The 21,869-nt window shown below is 33.0% G+C and overlaps 5 protein-coding genes across 5 annotated transcripts; 3 read left to right on the top strand and 2 right to left on the bottom strand.

Moving 5' to 3' along the window:
• Window positions 1-416: 416 nt before the first annotated feature.
• On the top strand, window positions 417-3,008 carry LOC106713809. Its single transcript, XM_014506678.2, has 3 exons — window positions 417-693; window positions 1,789-1,985; window positions 2,100-3,008. Exons 1-3 carry the CDS (start codon window positions 600-602, stop codon window positions 2,898-2,900), a joined length of 1,092 nt encoding a protein of 363 aa, XP_014362164.2. The 5' UTR covers window positions 417-599; the 3' UTR covers window positions 2,901-3,008.
• Window positions 3,009-4,348: 1,340 nt separating this feature from the next.
• Window positions 4,349-5,479, bottom strand: LOC106713768 (mitochondrial thiamine pyrophosphate carrier). Its single transcript, XM_014506626.2, has one exon. The coding sequence runs from the start codon at window positions 5,375-5,377 to the stop codon at window positions 4,415-4,417; it is 963 nt and encodes a 320-aa protein (XP_014362112.2). The 5' UTR covers window positions 5,378-5,479; the 3' UTR covers window positions 4,349-4,414.
• A 386-nt stretch (window positions 5,480-5,865) lies between these two features.
• On the top strand, window positions 5,866-10,074 carry LOC106713786 (mediator of RNA polymerase II transcription subunit 10). Its single transcript, XM_045680258.1, has 3 exons — window positions 5,866-6,143; window positions 6,387-6,470; window positions 9,674-10,074. Exons 1-3 carry the CDS (start codon window positions 6,022-6,024, stop codon window positions 9,861-9,863), a joined length of 396 nt encoding a protein of 131 aa, XP_045536214.1. The 5' UTR covers window positions 5,866-6,021; the 3' UTR covers window positions 9,864-10,074.
• Window positions 10,075-10,643: 569 nt separating this feature from the next.
• On the bottom strand, window positions 10,644-11,931 carry LOC106713712 (mitochondrial cardiolipin hydrolase). The gene is made up of 2 exons (XM_014506559.2): window positions 11,586-11,931; window positions 10,644-11,032 (listed from the first exon to the last, which is right to left on the bottom strand). The coding sequence occupies exons 1-2, from the start codon at window positions 11,929-11,931 to the stop codon at window positions 10,644-10,646; spliced, it is 735 nt and encodes a 244-aa protein (XP_014362045.2).
• Window positions 11,932-12,507: 576 nt separating this feature from the next.
• LOC106713713 (exonuclease 1) lies at window positions 12,508-17,059 on the top strand. The gene is made up of 11 exons (XM_014506560.2): window positions 12,508-12,803; window positions 12,942-13,061; window positions 13,195-13,246; window positions 13,593-13,802; window positions 14,140-14,355; window positions 14,635-14,794; window positions 14,975-15,111; window positions 15,441-15,652; window positions 15,738-16,368; window positions 16,688-16,881; window positions 16,997-17,059. The coding sequence occupies exons 1-11, from the start codon at window positions 12,643-12,645 to the stop codon at window positions 17,013-17,015; spliced, it is 2,112 nt and encodes a 703-aa protein (XP_014362046.2). The 5' UTR covers window positions 12,508-12,642; the 3' UTR covers window positions 17,016-17,059.
• The last annotated feature ends 4,810 nt before the right edge of the window (window positions 17,060-21,869 follow it).

Raw genomic sequence — 21,869 nt, 5'->3', positions numbered from 1 at the left:
ACAACTCGTGGTTTGGGTAAAGTGCTGAACGTTTTGGTGAGTACCTCGGAAATCCCCGAACCCTCGTGTATTGCTCTTGATGTTGGCCTGCAAGGAGGTTTTAATAGGTCAAACCGTATCCCAACCGTACCCTTAATAAAATTAGTGGAAAATTATACAAAATATTGCGAAATCATGATAATTTTGAATGCAGGTCTAGCATATCATAAAAGTTATTAATTGTTCATTCGTGAAATTTCAAAAGATGACTTTTTGTTAATTGCAATGCGCAATGGTCATAAAACAAAGACATATAAGCAAACTAATTAGGCAGAGGAATACGTGATGACATCTCAAATTTTTCGCTCTAGTAATTTGAGATTAATCTCTCTGAGACTTCCATAGTTAAGGTTCAACCACATAGTCGCTTACCACCACAATTGGGTTCCACTACTTGCGTTTCTTTTAACGAATTTTATTCTTCGTCTCGACATCGCAGTGAATGGCAGACATTGTCAATTTTCGCGCTAATAGTTTGACAGTTTGACTTTTTAAATTTCAACGGACAAACGGTTTTTAAGTATAAAGCATAGAGGTTAGATTTAATTACATGTTTGCAAATGTTGAAAATGGTGAATACGTGGTGGCTGTTTATATTTTTGGCGAAAATGGTGTTGGCTAACAACCAGGTATCCTCTGAAGAACCTCAGAAAGGTGGGATTTATATTATCTGAGTGACTTTTAATACTGTACTATTTGTTGTTACTGCAATTAATATTTAATTAAGAATGCTTTACATAAAACAAAATTACAAAACTTTGAATTTAGATGCTTTTAATTATATAACTTTTCAATGTAATTGTTAAATTATAAATTTAAAATCACATTTTCATGATGGTTTAAAACTGAAACAAAACTACTTTTTAGGGCTACCTTACCTGTTATATTTATTAATTTGATAAATTCGAATTGTTTTGTAAGTTAAAATGAAATAAATATTTTATATGTTTGTAAGCTTTTGTGTTTTGTAATATGTTCACACGCTTTTTCTTTGTAACTAATTATCCAAATTTACATAAACATTACGAAATTCTCATTGTTACATACCATAACTTATTAATGTAAATGTTAATTTAAAATAGGTTGTATTTAAAAGCTTCTAATTGGCATGTAAAAGTGTTTGCGGCTACGCTAACCTACAATTGTTTTACGCTGATGAACAAAAACAATGGAAGAAAATAGAAATTGTAGAATAGTTTCGAGAAAGAATTGTTTACTGACTTTCGTTTTCTTTTATTTTGCTTAGTAAACATTGTCTATTTTCACAGTGTTACTGCCACACACGAAGTTACTTAAAGTTTACCTAAGTCTCCCCTTAGTGTATCTTTCTGATGGAACACTAAAGGACTCCCTTTGCGGATGTTATCCTCAGTATAACATATTTAAAATCATGAACTTAAATTCCAAGTATAGTAAAATTATAAACCGTATGTGCACCCTGTATATCATGAGGGTATGAGTGAGCTCACTAACCTTGGGTTTCTGAGACCAAGATCTCCGTTTAAAACATATTATTATATATGTTTTGTCAAGATAATTACAGGGATGACGATATGTTTCAGACAGAGATTTTAGTCTCAAAAACCCTCGGTTAGTTGCTGTAATAAATGTTAACTGACCTACTGTTATATATCATTGCGTAGTATTAAAGTGTCTGGACAAATACAAAATGAATCTATTGACGCTTTTATTGTAATTGTGTTTAATGTAATAAAAATAAATAAATGAATAAAAACCTTATTGTTTTAGCATCGCGATTCCTTCCGTTATTTGAAGTGAAGCGTTTCGACGGCCGACCGGCTCCACTCACCCCAGGACCTGGTGGCCTGCCTCCATTGACTTCAGTTCCAGTTGTAGGAGAAAGATGCTCAGCCAGATTGGAATCCGCTTTAAATCAATTGAAACGCAAAAAGAGGAACCATGCAAAAAACATCGACATGCCTTTGGTAAGTTAACCATAATTTCTTAATAACTATAGCAGGTTTTAACGTAATAGTTAAAACTAATTTGCTAAGTTGCTAGCTCTGAAATTAATAACACCATTTAATCATTAATTCCAGAGTCAAAGCATAGATTTAAATGGCTACAGTTTATACCAAGGAATGAGAAGCGCTCCTGTTGATATGTACGTAACTAGGATGAGAGTCAGATTGCCACAGAACAGCGATTGGGTTCGCGTCGAGAAATGTTACTTTGACCCTCGGAACATATCATTAGACACCATGTTATTATTCCACGACATTACTATTAGTGGCAACGTAGATCTATACGATGCTAATGAGTTCGATAGAACGGCATCCAATCGGAGACAAAGGACATACCCAGACGAAGAAAACTCTTACAAATCCAGAGGAAACGGTTGTAATATGATTTTAAGACTCAGAAAAGCTGGTATAGGCTTCCACACAACTCCACTTAACCAACAACCAGGAAAGTTCAACGTGAAAACCGATTCCGAATTCGTCGAACCTGGATTTATCAGTGTTTATGCGTACGGCTGTGAAAAATATATTAATAAAAACTCTGTCAGAAATAAAGATAATTTGCCTTTAAGAAGAAAAAGACGATCGGATGAATTTACATTCGATCCTCGTTTAGATGAAAAATATGCTGATATTTTAGAACAATCTTCTGATGTTTGGAAAACATACGAACCACGTAGTAGAGTTAACTATGAAAGAAGTAAGTTGTTTAGGCCCGATGATGATTTGGACGAAATAGAAGATATTTCTAGAGAAATGGAGGATATATTTACAAAAGGTATACGGACTTTATTAACTACTTATATGAAGAAGGAATTACAACCAGCAATAAAGGACACTTTGATGAGAAATATGGGCTATGTTGTATCATATGGTTAATAATACATCTACACAAAATATATTGGTAAAACATAAAGTAAAAAATCCCATGTAAATGTTATAGCACAAACTCGACTGAAATATAGCACAATTTCTTTTCGAAATACGGTTTTTAATTCGTAATTTACCTTATAGTTAAAACAGCGAAACGTTCAAAATAATTGAGTCATTTAAAACTATATTTCTAATAATATATACATACATTTTCAGTAGTACGTTCTATCTTTATAGTATTCCAGGCGTTGAACTTTTTTGTAAGGAGACTTTTGTATCAGCGACAATTGAACACAAGTTTGCAGCGGTATCTTAGCTACCGCAAGTTGAGTCAAAACTTCGTAATTTAGCTTAGTTTAAACATTAATTAATACAATAAATAAAAATGGATTTTTTAAAGATTTTATTAGTTTTACATAGGTATAATTTTGAAATGAATAAATAACATTTTTAATTGTTTTTTTGGTGCAAACTAACGAAATTAAATGTTAATCACACGATAGTGGCGTTGCATCTTATTTTACAACCGTACGCATAGTTAGCCTCCAATAATTTAGGAAAACAACCCTATTTGGGTTTTAGTAGAGCGTAACTACTTTAACTTTTGCTTTAATACAAGCCTGTGGATTTTATGATTCAAACTTTGTATGTATTGTCTAAGGAGGTCAGGTGCCAGAGCTCACCGTGCTGGTGAAAAGTACGCGAAGGGTGTGCCCGCCAATGCAACGCCCGATCCTCAAAATAGTGTTGTACGATGCGTCACGTGCGAAATTGTAAGCTGTCATAAAGTGGATAACAGTGTAGTTAATAAAACGCAAAATATTAATGTCATTTTAAAATTTTATTTCCACTAACTTATCAGAACAGTTCACTACACTAACTAAAACTTATAAAAAGCACCTTCTTACATTACTAGTCTTTGAATATTATTCTTTAAGGCTTACAATTCAATAGATCTAATATATCACCTCATTTAAAAATAAATACTTAAAGAGGTCAGAAACTGTAGGTATTTAAAACTATAAATACAGACTCAAATTACACTTTTAAAAATAATGACACTATATTACAGCACAACCAGTTTTATAAGAAAATTATGTAGCACATATTAGATGTTTGTTAGTATTTGAATACAGTAGACTAATATTTTCGTAGTTGATAAAACAATAAACAGAATACTGATGACATTAAAAGATGTTTTTAGCATTTAATACATAAACTAGAACAACTTTCTCTAGTCTTTTTCTCATGAATTTTATCTAATCTTAAATCTTTGGATTAAAATATCATGTACTACTAACATTCCTTTACTACTCTTTATGACAATTTAAATTTTACTAATATAAATGCGAAAGTTTAGATGGATGGATAGATGTTTGTTTGAATTCTCTGGAATGGCTCAACGGATCTTGATGAAATTGGCACAGATATAGAACAAAGTCTGGAAGAAGCGTATAGAGTCACGGACAAAAGCTAGTCTCTTATAAAATGGTAATTTTGACTAAGTGAATATTCAAATATTAATGTGATAATCTCAATAAAAAGTATTTAATTTCATCATAAACTGAAAAGTGTAGAGCTGAAACTAGAATAGCTTTAAGTACACTGGGCCCATAACCTTTATAAAGGGCTAAAAACCCTTCATTAGTTATAGTAAGTTTAATACAATCTAATAATCCATTGCAATACATTTGTTTACCAAAGCCTTTTCTATGTTGCTGAAATCCTTGTATTTGCAACCTTTTTTTAACAATATCAAATGGATAAATAGCAGTTTTAGACACAATTCCTGCTATACCACCCGCCAAGAAATTAGCTAACAATGATGATTCAATAACTCCAAATGTTGTAGATCTCTGAAAAAATTTTATCCTATTAAAAACATTATCCCTTAATAATTTGTACACTGCAAACTGAATTCCTGCATGAGGTGCTATCTGGGCTAATGTTGGTACTAAACCTTTGAACAATGCCTTACTTCCTTCAGTCTTAATAATTATAGAGAAAGCATTTAAAAATCCTTTATACACTTTCTGTGTCTTTTGTTCTGCAATTAGTCTTGTTCTTATAGTATCAAATGGGAATGAAACTATCGTAGCTACTGTTGCCGCGGTGGCCCCATTCGTAAAGTTAAGCCAATGTTTATGTTCAAAATAAAAATTGGGATCTGATCTCTTGGATAATTCTGTAAGTTTTTCAAATGTCGAAAATTGTAGAATACCATAAGATATTGACAGCAATTGAGCAGGTATATGACCGCTCCATAGTGCGAAGAACCCTTCTTCCTTTACAATTGAAGACAGTCCTTGGATTATTGAACTATATTTAGAGCCTAGTTTAATAGGTTCAGTTTGTAATTGAAATCTTATTTTTAAAACATCCAACGGTTGTGCTACTGCTCTTGTAACAGCACCAGCCGCTCCACCAGCACACGCTGATTGTAATGGAGAAGCCTGTTTATCTATTTCTTCTGCATAACACATATTTATAAATAAAATCTATATTTACATTAGCAATTTCAACCCATCCTTTAGCAAAAAAAAATGATTTTGATAAGATGGAAATTATAACGTATGGACATATTGATATTATTCAATTGTATTTTAGTAGAATTTGTTATTATTTGTTTTTTATTAAACTTTAAAAATTAAATATAAGCTCAGATTAAGAACTATATAGGTGATATAGGAATAGACAAGTCGTTGACAGAAAAAATAACATTGACAGTTTCATCACTGGTAACATGAGAGGAAATTGGTTTGGATTTTTTATTGCCGAAGAAAGAAAACCTAAGCGTTGCTTAGCTACATGTGTCTCCTTTCTTATACAGTTTTAAAGAATTCTTCAAAGGTGTTTTAGTTCATTTTCCAAAGACAACTAACTGGCAATACCGCAAAAATATTGATGATTGGAATTGGAAATTGGATCGATGACATTTTGTTTGTCTATGATTATTTGTCAATCTGTTGCTTTGCTTTTGTAACTCAATTCAACTGCTTAGTGCTTGTTATTGTCATTCTCAAGTTTCAAAGAATTTCGTTGTTGATTATTTATATTTCTCGGTTTTTGTTTGGTCTTATTAAGTCAATTCTACTTGCTAATTATATTATATCTGAAATCTTTAAGAATGTCGTCGCCACTTGAAAATTTAGAAACTCAATTGGAGATGTTCATAGAAAACGTCCGACAGATACGTATTATTGTTAGTGACTTTCAACCACAAGGACAAAGTGTATTGAATCAAAAGATGTAAGTTTAATCAAATAAAAACATATTTAAATTAGTACCTGCCTTTTAAAAATCACCTTGATTATTTTAGTGTGTTTTATATGACATATCTGTATCCTAATACAAAGTACTGTTTAATTATTAGTTATTACTCAATTTATGCAAAGGCATTTCATAAATTTTACCAGTATTGAATTGTAGAAAACAAAGACATAGATTGTGTTACACAAGTGCTTTTAATTATTTTCAATACATTTATTTCAGACAATCACTTGTAACTGGACTACAAGAAGTTGACAAGTTGAAATCTCAAGTCCATGATATTCATGTGCCAACTGAAGTGTTTGAGTAAGTATTGGTGAGATTACACCTTGCCTCTTGTTTATGTCAGATTGTCTTGTAACAGCCAATATTTCAATGTAACATAAATAACTCATATGAATTCTTGTAATGCAACCACAAAAGTAATAGAAAAGAAATATTTTTTATTATCTATATTATTGTTTTAATAAATACCATAAATAAGTTATTGCCACAATTGCAACATATGAAAGAAAGAAAGAAGAAAGAAAGAAACTCGTTTATTACCACACAAGTATAGCCGATTGAGCGGTAATGCCGAAACAGACCGACTCATGGAGCAAGTCCAAACGGCTACAGATTCCGTTCTGGCACAGATCCCTTCCGCTGAAATCGTGGTACTAGGCGACTTCAACGCCCATCATGCCGATTGGCTTGGCTCTCGTACCACCGATCATGCGGGGAGATCTGTCCACGACTTTGCCTTGTCTTATGACCTGACACAGCTGGTCACCTCGCCCACGCGAATCCCAGATGTCGAAGACCATACACCTTCCCTGTTGGACCTTCTGCTGACTTCACATCCGGACAGCTATAAGGTTTCCGTCGAAGCCCCTTTGGGCTCGTCAGACCACTGCCTGATCCGGACCACAGTGCCCATCTCGCGTCGCCCACGGTTTAAACCGAATGGCCTTCGCCGAGTGTGGCACTATAGGTCAGCAGACTGGGATGAGATGCGGTCCTTTTTTGCATCCTACCCATGGGAGAGAGTTTGCTTCAGGCTGGATGATCCCGACGCTGTTGCCGATTCTGTCGCTGATGTGGTGCTTCAGGGGATGGATCTTTTTATTCCATCTTCAGTTGTGCCCATCGGAGGCAGTTCTCGACCCTGGTTTGGTAAATCCTGCAAATTAGCCTCGCGCTACAAGCAGGATTGTTATCGAGCCTGGGCTGAGGCGTCAGCAGCTAGGGATGTAAATACCAGCCAGTTAAAAAAGAAGTATAACTCTGCCTCCAGGTCCTTCAAAAGAGTGATTGCCAAGGCAAAGTCCGAACACGTGGCCAGCATTGGTGAGAGGCTAGTGCACCTTCCTTCGGGAACTCGTGCGTTCTGGTCTCTTGCCAAGGCTGTCCAGGGGAATTTCTGTAAGCCGTCCTTACCATCTTTGCGCAGGGAGGATGACTCGTTGGCCCATACCGCAAAAGAGAAAGCCGATCTTCTGGGCTCTCTTTTTGCGGCCAACTCGACTCTGGATGACAAAGGTAACTCACCGCCGAAAATCCCACGCGGTGAGACCTCTATGTCCGAAATCCAGTTTATCCAGAGATCAGTGCGGAAATCGCTGCAATCTCTGGATATCCATAAGTCGAGTGGGCCTGACGGGATACCCCCCATCGTGCTTAGGACTTGCGCTCCTGAGTTGGCACCGGTTTTAACGCGCCTGTTCCGGTTCTCCTACTCCTTAGGCGTTGTCCCGAAATCATGGAAGACTGCCATAATCCACCCGATCCCGAAAAAAGGCGATAGCTCAGACCCGTCCAACTACAGGCCGATCGCCGTTACCACCTTGTTCTCGAAAGTCATGGAAACGACCATCAATTGCCAACTCATGAGGTACCTTGAGGAGCATCAGCTGATTAGCGATCGTCAGTACGGTTTCCGACAGCGTCGCTCAGCTGGTGATCTTCTTGCGTACCTCACGCATCGATGGTCGGAGGCGATCGAGGGCAAGGGGGAGGCCCTGGCGGTTAGTTTGGACGTGGCCAAGGCCTTTGATCGGGTATGGCACAGAGCACTTCTCTCGAAGCTGCCTTCCTACGGGCTGCCCGAGAAACTACGCGCCTGGATTGCCAGCTTTTTGGAGGGTCGAAGCATCAAGGTCGTTGTCGACGGTGCATGCTCGGACCCCAAACCAATTAATGCTGGTGTCCCACAGGGCTGTGTACTGTCGCCCACCCTGTTTCTTCTGCATATCAATGACATGCTGCAAATTAGCAACATCCATTGTTATGCAGACGATAGCACGGGTGATGCATTGTACACGGCCCGCGCTAACGTTTCTCGGGCTACTGCTGATGAGAACCGGACCAAACTTGTGTCTGAACTGGAGACCCTACTGGGTGAAGTTTCGGATTGGGGTCGACGAAATCTCGTTGATTTCAATCCCAAAAAGACACAAGTATGCGCCATTACCGCTAAAAAACAACCCTTTGTCGTGGATCTTCGTTTCGAGGGCACTCCCCTGGTTGCCTCAGCCAGTATCAGTATTCTCGGCGTTGACATATCGAACGACGTTCAGTTTCGCGGTCATTTGGAAGACAAGGCCAAGCTGGCCTCCAAAAAACTGGGTGTGCTCGGTAGAGCGAAGCAGTATTTCCTACCGGGCCATCGCCTTCAGCTCTATAAGGCGCAAGTTCGGCCCCATATGGAATACTGCTCGCATCTCTGGGCGGGAGCACCCCAGTACCAGCTTCTCCCATTTGACCGCATACAACGGAGAGCGGTTCGAATCGTCAACGACCGAGTTCTTACTGATCGGCTCGACACTCTGGCGTTGCGGAGGGACGTTAGTTCCCTCTGCATTTTCTACCGTATTTACCACGGGGAGTGCTCAGAAGAGTTGTTTGGAACAATTCCTGCCGCCGAGTTCCGTCATCGGACGACCCGACAGACCGCCAAGTTCCATCCACACCACCTCGATGGCTGGCAATCCACAACCGTGCGGTTTTCGCGTAGCTTTCTACCGCGTACCGCCGCGTTGTGGAATGGTCTGTCCTCGGCGGTATTTCCAAACCGCTACGACTTAGGGTCCTTCAAGAAGCGAGCGTATCATTTTCTCAAAGGCCGGCAACGCATCTGCGATTCCTCTGGTATTGCAGATGTCCATGGGCGTCGATGAACACCTTGGTGTTCCCGCTGCTCGTTTGCCCCCTTCTCTTATAAAAAAAAAAAAAAAAAAAAAGTACAAGAGAAAAAAAAAATTCACACCACATATTTATGAAAATAATTTAGTGAAATGTGGTAAAAGGGGGCCAACTCAGCGTATGCAGAGACGGCCTAAAGTAGTCCCTGCGCTGGTTTTCAGTTGGCTCCTTTACATCCACCTGAATAATTACATAACATGGAGGGATAACTCAGTCTATTATATTAGCCAGTCTATTATATATGCCAGTTTTAATATTTTCCTTGCCTAATAACACAATAAATTTAATTATATACATGTATTATAACTGAAATTTTCTTATCACAGCTATATTGATCAAGGCAGAAATCCACAACTCTATACCAAGGATTGCATTGACAAAGCCTTGGCGAAGAACGAAGAGGTTAAAGGAAAAATTGATTCATACAAGCGATTCAAGAGCCATCTACTGTCTGAATTGTCAAAAACATTTCCTAATGAAATAGCAAAATATAAAGCCATTCGAGGTGGTGAATAATTCAATAATTTCAATATGTCTTAATTGTATACATAGTTGTAAGTAATTTAATGTTTTCTCTAGGAACTGATAAATATAGCTTTAGATTGTCATTAAATGTGTGTTGCCACTTTGGTAGTAAAATGTTATTCATGTCATTCTCTGTGGAAAAAAAAACAAAGATAACAATGTGCTTTTATACAAGGAATAAGGCAATGGAATGTCATGGATTAAGTTTGATTTTTAAATTATAGTTTAGTTTTTAAAAGTAATGTATACTACTGTATGTATGTAGTATAAAATATGGTATGAAAAGTAAATAAAACAATTTTTAAAACATATTTAAATTTATTCTTCAAATTTTATTTTAAATATATTAATATTTATTCCTTTAAAACAATTCAATATAAACTAATTAAAAAAAATGAAAGATTGCTTAGAGTACAAAACAATAAGTTTGGACAGGCAAATTATAGAAATGAAAATAATTGGTCCCTAAAAAGAAAATGGGGAAACACTTTTATTTTTAAAAGCAGTTTCGATCGAAAAAAATATTGTGGAAAATAGTGCAGTTAGAACAAATGAAAAAAAAAATCAGGTTGAAAGTCACCATTGATTGGTGTGACGAGAAATATCTTTAAAAAAAATGTCTCATGCTATCCGGTAATATTAAAAACATCTTTTTAAGTCTAATGCTAAATTAAAAAAAATAGTTAAAACCTTGCGATTAATTGGCATGTTTGAATAATAAAACATTTGTAAATAAATTATTTAAAAAAAATTAGGTTAAAATTTTTAATTTTAAAATATGAGGGCATCTATATTAGGTGTCAACTCTGTATTGTCTATGGTAGGGGCGCGCACGACCGACTCGAAGTCACCACTTTCATCGGTGTTCTCTTCTGGATTTACGATTTCTACAGTTTCCGCGTCACTGTCATTCGTTGTGTATTCTGAATACGGTTTACGAAGTAAATCACTACTGAACTCTTCCCACATTCTGTAAAACTCTTTTCTCACTGGATCAACCAGGAGCAGTTTGCTAGTTATATACACATAGTTCCAGTGGTCGCATGAACGGTCGTTGCCCCAATTCAGCGTTCCAGTCATGAGAATCCTGTCATCAATTAAACAAAACTTATGTTGCATTGTAAATACCGCATCATTCTTTTCGCATTTTATTTCCGCCCCTGGAAAAAAAATGTTCATTTAATACATATATAAAATTCAACCCATCGGGGAACTAATGCATACATAGTTCTAAACTATGGCTTCATTACTTTAAGAGAAATACAATTCAAAACCAGCAGTTTGTCCATTTGTGTCATAAAATGGCTAACCGTTGGCTTATGAGACCAAATCTCTGTATAAAACTTATCGTCGTCCATCAAACAGAGATGACAATATGTTTTAAACGGGGATTTTGGTTTCAAAAACCAGTGCAGTAACTTGTTGAATTTTTATAGAAAGTAAGTGGCATGTTTAAATATTATAATTACGAAAAAATACACAATGAATTTTGTTACACGTAATACTTGTCCATACTTTTTAGGCATGCTTGCTTATGCCTTTGCTATTTTAATTTGGCTTTAAATATTCGCCACTGAACTTCTTCTGAAAAACTTTCTGAAATCTTCAGTTGTAAAGTTTAGAAACTCAGTGATTTACAATATTGTTCACCTAACATTTTCAGAATTATTTATTTATCAGTTATGGTTTAAGAATTTAAATTAATTTACTAACCAGCGTCAATAAGCTCCTTTATGAAAAATTCTGTAGACTTATTGTAACCAGACCGATCAATAATTATTCTCGCCTTGATGTTTTTCTTCTTTATTAACTGTACCAGGCGTCCCTGAATGGCGGGATTGTGAATTCCTGGCATACATACATTAACGCTCTTCGTCGCAGCATCAATGAAACTTAAAAGTTTGTCAAAGTAATTATAGGCGTTGTATTGTAGTTTGCAAAACACCATCACTTCGTTTATTTCTGTGATGCGACTTTTATAAAAATAAGCAGCTGCAGATACGGCACATGTTATTGCAATCGCCGCGGCTGAAGACAGGACACGTAAATTTATTCTCATTTTAAGTAATTTGAATCATAAATAGTACTATTTCGCGCTTGTTTGACCTAGACAATTCTTTTAACTTTGATATAAAATACAGAGGCCTTTTAAAACGACACCCTCACATGGTTAGCAAAAGACTAGGTTTGTAATTCCATGATAGCTATTTGAAAGGTTTTATTTTACTACCTTCATTTTTACAACATGTTATGTTTGGATTTTTAGTTTACTACAACAAGCTTTAGCTTACAATGGAACAATTAAATCGTATCTTTTGATATCAATTTTGCAACGGGACTTTGGAAATTTTCACAATTTTTTATTTTTACTGCTGTAAATGACCTACATTATTACAACTTCTAGTTATTCATTTATGAAATGAATGATTTTGTTAATATCTTCATCAGCAATTTATATTAGTAACAAGTCAGATAAAATCTTATTTTTATTTCATAAAAAATAATCAAGATAAATACGTCATGTTATATCTTAAAGAACGAAGTTGGGGTTAGTTACCTACTCATTGCGATTGGTTGTTGACTATTGGCGGGAATTGTGATACTGACAACTGACATTGACGTTCGGAAGTTCTTGTTTCAGCTGTTTAGTATTTCTATGAGTATTTAGATTATTTTTTATGATAGGATACTAAATAACTTGACATAAGAATGCCCTAAAAGTGCCGAAATATATTTTGATTCTTTGGATCAAGTGCTGTAGTTCACAGACATGGGTATTACAGGATTAATACCATTTCTGGAGAAAGCCTCCAGAAGGGCAAATGTAGGCGAATTCAATGGATGTACAGTTGCAATAGATTCATATTGTTGGTTGCATAAAGGTGCATTTGCTTGCGCCGATAAACTTGTGCAAGGATTAGAGACAGACATGTAAGAATATTTACCTTTAAATCTCAAGTTTTAAAGTTCATTATGAATGCTCTTAAAGTGTATCAAGATCGATGGCAAAATGTGTTATTAAAATAAGTTTTGATACATTTAATCATCATTTAATTGTATTTTTTTCAGTTATGTAAAGTACTGTTTGAAGTATGTAACAATGTTAATATCAAAAAATATAAAGCCCATAATGGTGTTTGATGGTCGTCATCTCCCCGCAAAAGCCATGACGGAATTGAAGAGAAGAGAGTAAGTTTTTATAATATATTTAGGTATTTTTACCAATGTAAACAATTTCAACAACCAGCAAAATATAAACTTGCTTATAGAGTGATGAAATAGTAACACTGCAATGAAAATAAAAATTATTACCAAATTTTAGATCTCGACAGTTATCCAAGAAGAGAGCAGCTGAATTGTTAAGTTTGGGACAGGTATGTTCTGCAATAATCTAATTATTTTGAACTTATGATATTAATATAGTTTTTGTTTTTTTTATTATCCAATAAACCACCATTCTATTGATCTGACAATTGCTAATGGAATCTAAATGGCTTAGTTATTTAATAATTTACCCCCAGCAAGCTCCATTGTACATATATATACACAGGCTGCCCACGACTCCGTCTGCGTGGATTAAAATAAAAACGTAATAAGTAGCCTATGTGTTCTTCCTGAATATGTTCTATAACCGTGCCAAATTTCATTAATATCCTGCTGTTCTGGAGATACCTTCAAAGAATCATCCATTCATCCATCTACCATTATTTTTTGTTCTAGATGGAGGAAGCTCGTTCGTACATGCGTCGTAGTGTAGACGTGACACATGAGATGGCGCTGGCTCTCATCAAAGAGTGCAGGAACCGCAACGTGGACTGTATTGTAGCACCCTATGAGGCAGACGCACAACTTGCCTACCTCAATATAAATAATATAGCACAATTAGTTATTACTGAGGATTCTGATTTGATATTGTTTGGCTGTACTAAGGTAAATACTGATATTGGAATTAATTTTATGTATTTTAAAATAAAGAAGGAGGTTATCAATTCAACTGTTTTTTTGTCAAAAATATATTGTTAACTCTTTTGATCTCTTTGAAAAAATGGCTGCAGCTTGAGTCATAATTTTTTTGGTTTCTTATCGTTAACTAGCTCATTGTTATAACAACATTAATACAATTGAAAGAAATAAGGAAAGAAAAACATTTTATTTTCCATAAGAAATTACGAAATTAAAGTCACTTAGAAAGTATAGCTTTTCATTAAGTTGAAAAAAAACTAACATACAATTAATAATTAAACTAATGATTACATTAAATCATTAGGTACTTTTCAAAATGGATCTTGACGGAACTGGAACTCTGGTGGAAACAGTTAAACTACCTTTAGTTATGAAATGTGCAATAGAAAGTTATACATTTGATAAATTCAGACAGATGTGCATTATGTCTGGATGTGATTATTTAGCATCATTACCCGGTATTGGTTTGGCTAAAGCGAGACAATTCGTTGTTGCGACGCAGGACCCCAATTTTGCTAATGTGAGTAATTTTTATTATTCAACTGATTCCGGCATCTCGAAATTACACTCCGAATATTTCACACACTTATGTACACATACATATTATCTATACACTGATTGGATTAGAATGAAATTTGGAATAGGAATAGATTATAGCTTAGAATACTGCTTAGGCTACTAATTCTGAGTATGGAGTTGCAGGCTACAGGTACTTTTTAAAGATATGCTTATCCAAGACAAGATTTCTTTTCTTCTTTTCAGATTTTATTAATAATTTTAATCTATCTTAAATTTTCAGGCTCTAAGAAAGTTACCGAGTTTCTTTAATCGATTGAATTTAGTCGTAACGGATGAGTATAGAGAAAATTTCCTAAAAGCTGAGGCTACATTCAAGCATCAATATGTTTACGATCCTTTAGAAAGGCGGATGGTTCGATTAACTGAGATTGATGACGAAGGTATGAATATATTTCATTTATTTCTAGCTTTTATAGCTTAATTTTTTATATGTGTTTGTTATAGCCTGGTTTTATCATAAAGCCTAGCCTTTTGTTTTTGATTTCTTTATGAAATTAAATTTGAAGTAATCTAAAATACCTTCATATAAATGAAAGTCTTTATGTTAAATACTTTTTCAGATTTGGGGAAAGCATTATGTGTTAATGCGGGAGAATTGTTAGACCCTAAAATAGCTTACCAGCTGGCACTTGGTAATTTGGACCCTTTCAGTTTGAAGAAGATGGACGATTGGGACCCTGATAACAGGCAAAATGAGGTTTGATTGTTTGTTACAACTTCTTTAGTTAATATTTAATGTAAATGAGGAATTATTGTACTATTTTTAATCAATATCATTGCATAATATGGTCAATAATAGACTAAAATATCTTTTTTACATACATTACTTTTAAAGATATATAAATAACTAGCTGTCGCCCGCGACTTTACGCGGCATTAAAGATAATACTTAATGACAGACTATGTTCTACATCTGTGCCAAATTTCATTAAGATCTGTTGAAACCTTCCGGAGATACCTTCAAACTAACATCCATCCGCATTTATAGTATTAGTAAGATTAGTAAGATGATCGATGTATTTTTAGAAATATAATATAAAAACATCAGGTTGGAATGAAAAACCTTCAAATCATCCGAGTATATGGAATGAAGGGTATAGACAATATTTAAAAGATCCAACACCATGGTTGAAAAAGATTAAAAAGGTAGAACCTATTATAGCCATACCACAGACAAGGGTAAAAAAGAAAATTGTTAATTTAGTTAGTAAATATGTACCGGAAACACAAGATATAAGGTATGTTTGTAAATTTTTCCTATTATGTTTTTTTTTATTTATGTATTTCATAGCATTTAGTGTTTTATAAAATATTTATTTACAGTTTAACTATTGAATCGTTAAATAGTATGTATTGTGTTGAACCGTCAGCAAAAAAACAAAAAAATAATATCAGTTCCGATACTGAGATAGAAACAGAAAGTCAAAAAATACACAACATAGCTCTTACAGAAGATGAAATATTAGATGAAAAATTGGAAAAAAATAAAAAATCACCGATAATAGAAAACAGAAAGAGATTTAATAGAAAATTCTTAAATAATAGCAGTTTTTCAGTTTTAAAACGATTAAGTAAATTTCCAAGGACAATATTAGGTGATAATGTTATTGAAAGCAAATTTTTTACTACATCTAGTATTGAAAATAATATAAAAGATACTACATTAGAAGAATCAACAAAATCAGAAAATGGAGAAAAAAATCAAACTGATTTATTTAATAATGCAATAGAAATAGACACACAATGTTCAGAAATACCGAATACTTTAAAAGAAAATTCTCAATTTTCTAATACTATCGAATGTAAGAAAAGTCCAATTTTAGAGCCGAAGTACAAGAATAGAAATCCATTTAAAAAAAAAGAAGAATCTCAACTTAGTAGCAGTTTAAGTGACGATTCTGTGATAGATAATACATATCCAATGGAAAATTTAGTGACACCGGTCGATACACAGGTAAATATAATTAATTAATTAACATTGCCACATTTTTTTATTCCTATTTCATACTCTCAAAAAAAAATACAGATAACAAATGTCGATGTTATATTTTTGTAGTATTTTTTTGGTTTATTATTTTTTTTTCTCTTTTTGTCGTACTTGAAATTAATTATGACTAGGTTTTTCAATATTGTAGGAGGTTTTTTTTATATATATATCTCAACCTTTTATTAAACATTCCATATTCAGGCATTTGTAATGATTTAATAAAAAAAAATATTAAAAAATTATGTGATGTAAAAAAAGCAAAAAATATTTTTTTTTCTTTATTAAGGAATCTTTTGGCGATTCTCAACCGCAAATATCTTCGCCAATAAGTCTAGATAAATACAGAGTAAATACTAAAGAAACACGAAATGGTGTTAATGGTATAAAGAAATCAAGTTGTAAAGTATCTGGACTGAAGCGGACAACATCATTACCGAGTAATCAGCCAACTTTGTTGAGCAAGTTTGGCTTTCAGAAGAAGTGAGTATATATTTTTTTCTATATACTTTTTCTCAAAAGAACACTTTTTTTAGGAAATAAATACTAAAAAAATTGTGTGAAAAAATTAAAAAAAAAATTTTTTTTTTCTTTCCAGACCAGTGTTGAAAAAATAGACTTAAGTTTTAATAACATTTTAATTGATGTTTAATGATAAATAGCTACAATGACGTTTTGTACATTGAAAAAAAAAAGTTTCCTAAACAATCTTAAGTTTCTCGGAAAATTTTAAAGTTTTGTTGCTCGTAGTTCAAGAAACTGCACACGTGAGATAAAAAAAATAATAATAAAGAAGACAAATCAGGGATTATAATTTTGACATTTTATTGCAATTTTATTTTATCTAATAAAAGTTATCTTTTTGTTTCATAATAAAATTATGTGTTAAATATTAGCACAGATTATAATAAATTATGTTTATGTTATCTACCTCATTATGTTAAATTTTACTTAAATTTATCTTGTAACTTTGTATTTTTAAAGGTTACTATTTCATTATTTTGTGTTGTGACTTTTATTGTAAGACATTTTTTTGAAAAATATCGACTATTTTTGGGAATACTTTTGTCTCGGTTTATGTTTTCTAATAAGTGCTTTCATATTCCGGTCGTTTTACTACCATGTATTAGAAAAACACCTAAATAAAAAAAAACTAACGTAAATAAAAAAAGATTTAATTAATATTGTGAAAAAATGCCGTGAATTTGGGACCTAACATGTTTAACTAAGTTTAAATGTAATTAACTTTTTCTAAGTTGACATTAAAATTTTTAAAGAAAACTGCATTTACATTATTAATTAAAAATATTGAAAATAAGACATTGCATTTAATGAAAATATATATTTTTTTGCAATTTTTGCTTCTATTTCTCTTATTTAAGTGATCTTAAGTTTAAAATAAAAAAAATTTAAAATTTTGATTACGGTTTAAATAATCTATTGTGTAATTTTATTTATAAATGTATTATTTAATTTGTAATGAAACTGACATTCGTGACAGAGATTAAACGAAAAAGTGATTTATCTGTGGATTAAATGTTAATTATATATAGAAATTGTTTTATTTTATACCTATCGTATATTATAAATCATGATCACATGGTACATTTGACACTTTGTCATGGGTTTCCACCTGCAAAAATATATTGTCACCTCACATGTTTACAGGTGTGGCAGTGGAAGCGCACGTTAACAATATATGTTTTATGTTCTATAAAATACTTAAACCCAAGGATTGTACTGCCTTTTGTATTTAGTCTTTATTTGTATTTAAAATATGTCACTTATTCTCTTTAATTAACGTTAAAAATGTCTTGGACGCGAAAAAATGTACGAAATTAAAAGTATTCCACCTTGCGCAATTACGGCATAGACAAATCGCCCAGATATTTTAACTTTCCAAATAACATATTTAATTTGGTATTAGTGTTTGCGGAAATAATTTTAATTTTCTATATGGTTATTAAGGCTCAATAATAAAGAGAAAATTTTAAGCCATTAACAATTAAAATTTTTAATTACAAAGGCACAGATGGCACCTGGTTGATCATAATGTTCTAAAATATTAATTACATCAGCCTTTGCGTTGGCACACGGGTATTTAGATCTATATTAAGTGGCACAATTCATTTGCCGGCGAAATGTAGACAGATTAATGAGTTTGTTTAAAATAATAATTGGGAAAATGTTATTAAATGATGTTGGGTTTTGTGAGATTTGCTATAAAATTTGTGCAGGCGCTTTTTATTAGATTAATTCTTTGTTATCGTGCGAAAGTTTAATGTTTAAAAAGTAAATAAATTATGTACAAATCACCTTCTCCACAACGTAATCAAAAGAATTATTTTTTAATAGAACTAAATAGCCCTATTAAAAAATTATTATTAAATAATAATAATAGTTTTCTAGAACCTAGAAGGGCATCGGAGATGGATAGTATCTGTGAAGGCAATAGTCTCTGTTACCCCGTGTTTGTGTAAAATTCAGTTCTATTTAAATTTTCTCCTTGGTTTTCGTGTAAAATACTTAAACATTAATGTTGCACTGTTAAAATAGAGATCTTTATTAAGTGGTCTAATTTATATCCCGTAAAGCGGGCTTTACATAAATTGGTACGTTCATAATAAGTGTAAATTAAAATTCTTTTTAAGCATATTTTAGGGAAACCATAATTTATTTTTATAACCATAATTTATATATTTATTATTGTTATTAAGTTTTTCGCGTAAATTAGTTATAGGTAATTTTGCTAATATAAATTATATAAATATCATTTCCTTGTTTTTAAAATAAAATCTCTTCGTATTTGGGCGTGCGACGTAAATAATTAAATATGATTCATAGCACAATAGATTAGAGTGGAGGGTAGGATGGTCTGTTTAAATCATCGGCTAATCCCATTTCGGTGGCCATATTGGCTTTCATCCGTTCCCGCGCTATAATCCTGCCATAAATTATCGTTTGTCTATACTTTCGCAAGGAAAGCAATCACGGCAACTAATTCAAATGTCAATTTGAATAAAATATTAACTTTCTAGTGGGACAAAACTTTCAGTGCAGTGCAGTAGCTTGTTTAAAATATCTATATTGGAACCAAACATAATCTACGGTGTTAAATTACAATATTATAGTCTGACCAGGGAAATAGAAAACCTGTCATGGGTGTAACTCAATCCCCTCTTACATTAGATAACCTTACCTTACTAGTTATAAATGCGAATATAAATGTGTGGATGGATGGATGTTTGAAGGTACTCGTATCTCCGGAACAGTTAAACTTATCGGGATGAAATTAGCCACAGATGTAAAATATAGTCGGAAGAACACATAGGCTACTTATAAAGTTTTTTTTTAATTCTGCGAAGACGGAGTCGCGTTCGATAACTAGTAAGCTTTAAATACGCAAAGATATAATGTTTTATATTTCTAGCTCTGTTATAAATGTTATATAAGATCATTTTAAATCGAATAATTGTAAAGGTATCATTTATTGTAAAGAAATATTTGAAATTATGAATTATATTAAATTACACATTACACTTTTTTTTAAATAATAAAGCGAGTTAATAAAATGAAGCACAAAACCTAATTAAGATTATGACACGTGTAATCAAAATAATCTAATTTTTACATAAATAACGTGCACAAGGGAGATGGTCATAATTTTGTGTTTAACACATAACCCGAAGACCCTCGTTAAAAGACGTAGTAAAATGTAAAGCTTTTCTGATAAGATTAATTTTGTTTAGCTTTTGTAGCATTGATAATTATCGTATGAATAAACATTTATTATTACCGGAATTTCTGGTGGATAATGTTTTCACGGCTACTTCCTATGTATGTATTATGTTGGTTTGTTTATCCGTTCTTCGCCTGATTCCCAGAAGCTGTTTTCTTTTTTTTTCTTTTTATATAAATTGATATGTGTTAGTTGAATAAAAGTTATGTGAATGCACGTTGGAATTGGTAAATGACAATTCAATATCTCAGTGTAAATTCGGAGAGCTTGGGTACGATCTAGTGAATATTCATTAACTGTTTAAGTCGCGGCATCGACGTTTCTCATCGAATTTGCACATCATTTTCTGCATCAATTGAAAAGGTTTTATTCAAATCATCGTTGTCTATGGTTATTCAATTTCAACTGTTATTGTACTAGACGAATTCGCCTTCGCCAAACTTTTTATTATATGATTGCTTGAACAAGTTAATTTAATTACGTTTACTTTAATCGTTAATTAAAAATTAAACACACGGCACCTCAATACTTTAACCATAATAAAACAAAGACGAAGTAAACAATATTTAATCACGTCTCGTTTCGCGGTAATTATAAACGGAACATATTACACAAGCTTGAATAATGAAAACTTTGCCCACGTTAATCGGATAACTTTGTCGAAATTTGTAAATTAACTTTACAAATAAAGAAACAGGGCTGTCGAATCACAAAAAATATATGATTAATTTGTGAAATTATAAAATATATAAAGTTTATAATTTTATGGGTCGCGGAAATTTTCCAGGGGGTTGCGAGCCTTGAATTTCATACCTTTGAGGAATATTATGTATCAGAGGTCTATGACGACAAGCATCTGAATAAAAAGTAATTGGTAATGTTTTTGACCCGTCCCGATAGTGAAGGTTTCGCGAAATCATTTTAAATGTATCATAACGTGTATCATAATGTTGAAAAACATTGAATAAACTAAATATTGTTTATCAAATGAAACCATATAATAATATGTTAAACATATTGATTAAAAACAATATTCTAAAAAAAGAAAGAAATACTAAACCATAGCGAATCGTTTCCAATTTAAAATGAAGCAAATAAAAAAGCCGTATTCACGAGATATTGTATGTAAATTAATTCTTTAGACGTTCAACGAATACAATCACGGCGGAGAAAGAATATTTGACGGCTTTTGAACTTATCCTTAGCTCAATCTCTTATATTAAAATCTACGCCAACGTATTCATTTGTCGAAGAATTGAGTGTTTCCATTCATTTATATTTTTTGAAACTTAAAATTAAAGTATATTTATAGTGTTCAGAACGACGAACGACGAATATAACAACCATCATTATAGTCATCACCGTAATCTCCCTGGCCTCGTCCCACTCACGTGGGGTCGTCGCACGAGTTTTTAAAAAACCTTAATGTTTTGGCTTAATCACTTGTATTCGCAACCATGTACCCAGTTTAGTCTCTTATAAAAATCTAAAACCTTACTTCTTACTAATATTATAAATGCGAATGTTTAGATGTATGTATGGATGGATGTTTATAGAAGTTATTTTCAAAACGGCTGTATGGATCCTGTTGAAATTTGGTATAAATGCAGAACATAGTCTGGACGAACACGTAGTCTACTAATTAAGTGTTTTTATTTAATTCCATTCCTTCTGGAATAACCTCATGAAAAATATTTCTCCGAATAATTTATCTTATTCCCTTTAAGAATGT

This window comes from Papilio machaon, chromosome 12 (assembly GCF_912999745.1).
Source record: "Papilio machaon chromosome 12, ilPapMach1.1, whole genome shotgun sequence".
NCBI lineage: Eukaryota > Metazoa > Arthropoda > Insecta > Lepidoptera > Papilionidae > Papilio > Papilio machaon.
Note: the sequence above shows the minus strand (reverse complement) of the source record. Positions and strands in the feature narration are given on the sequence as shown.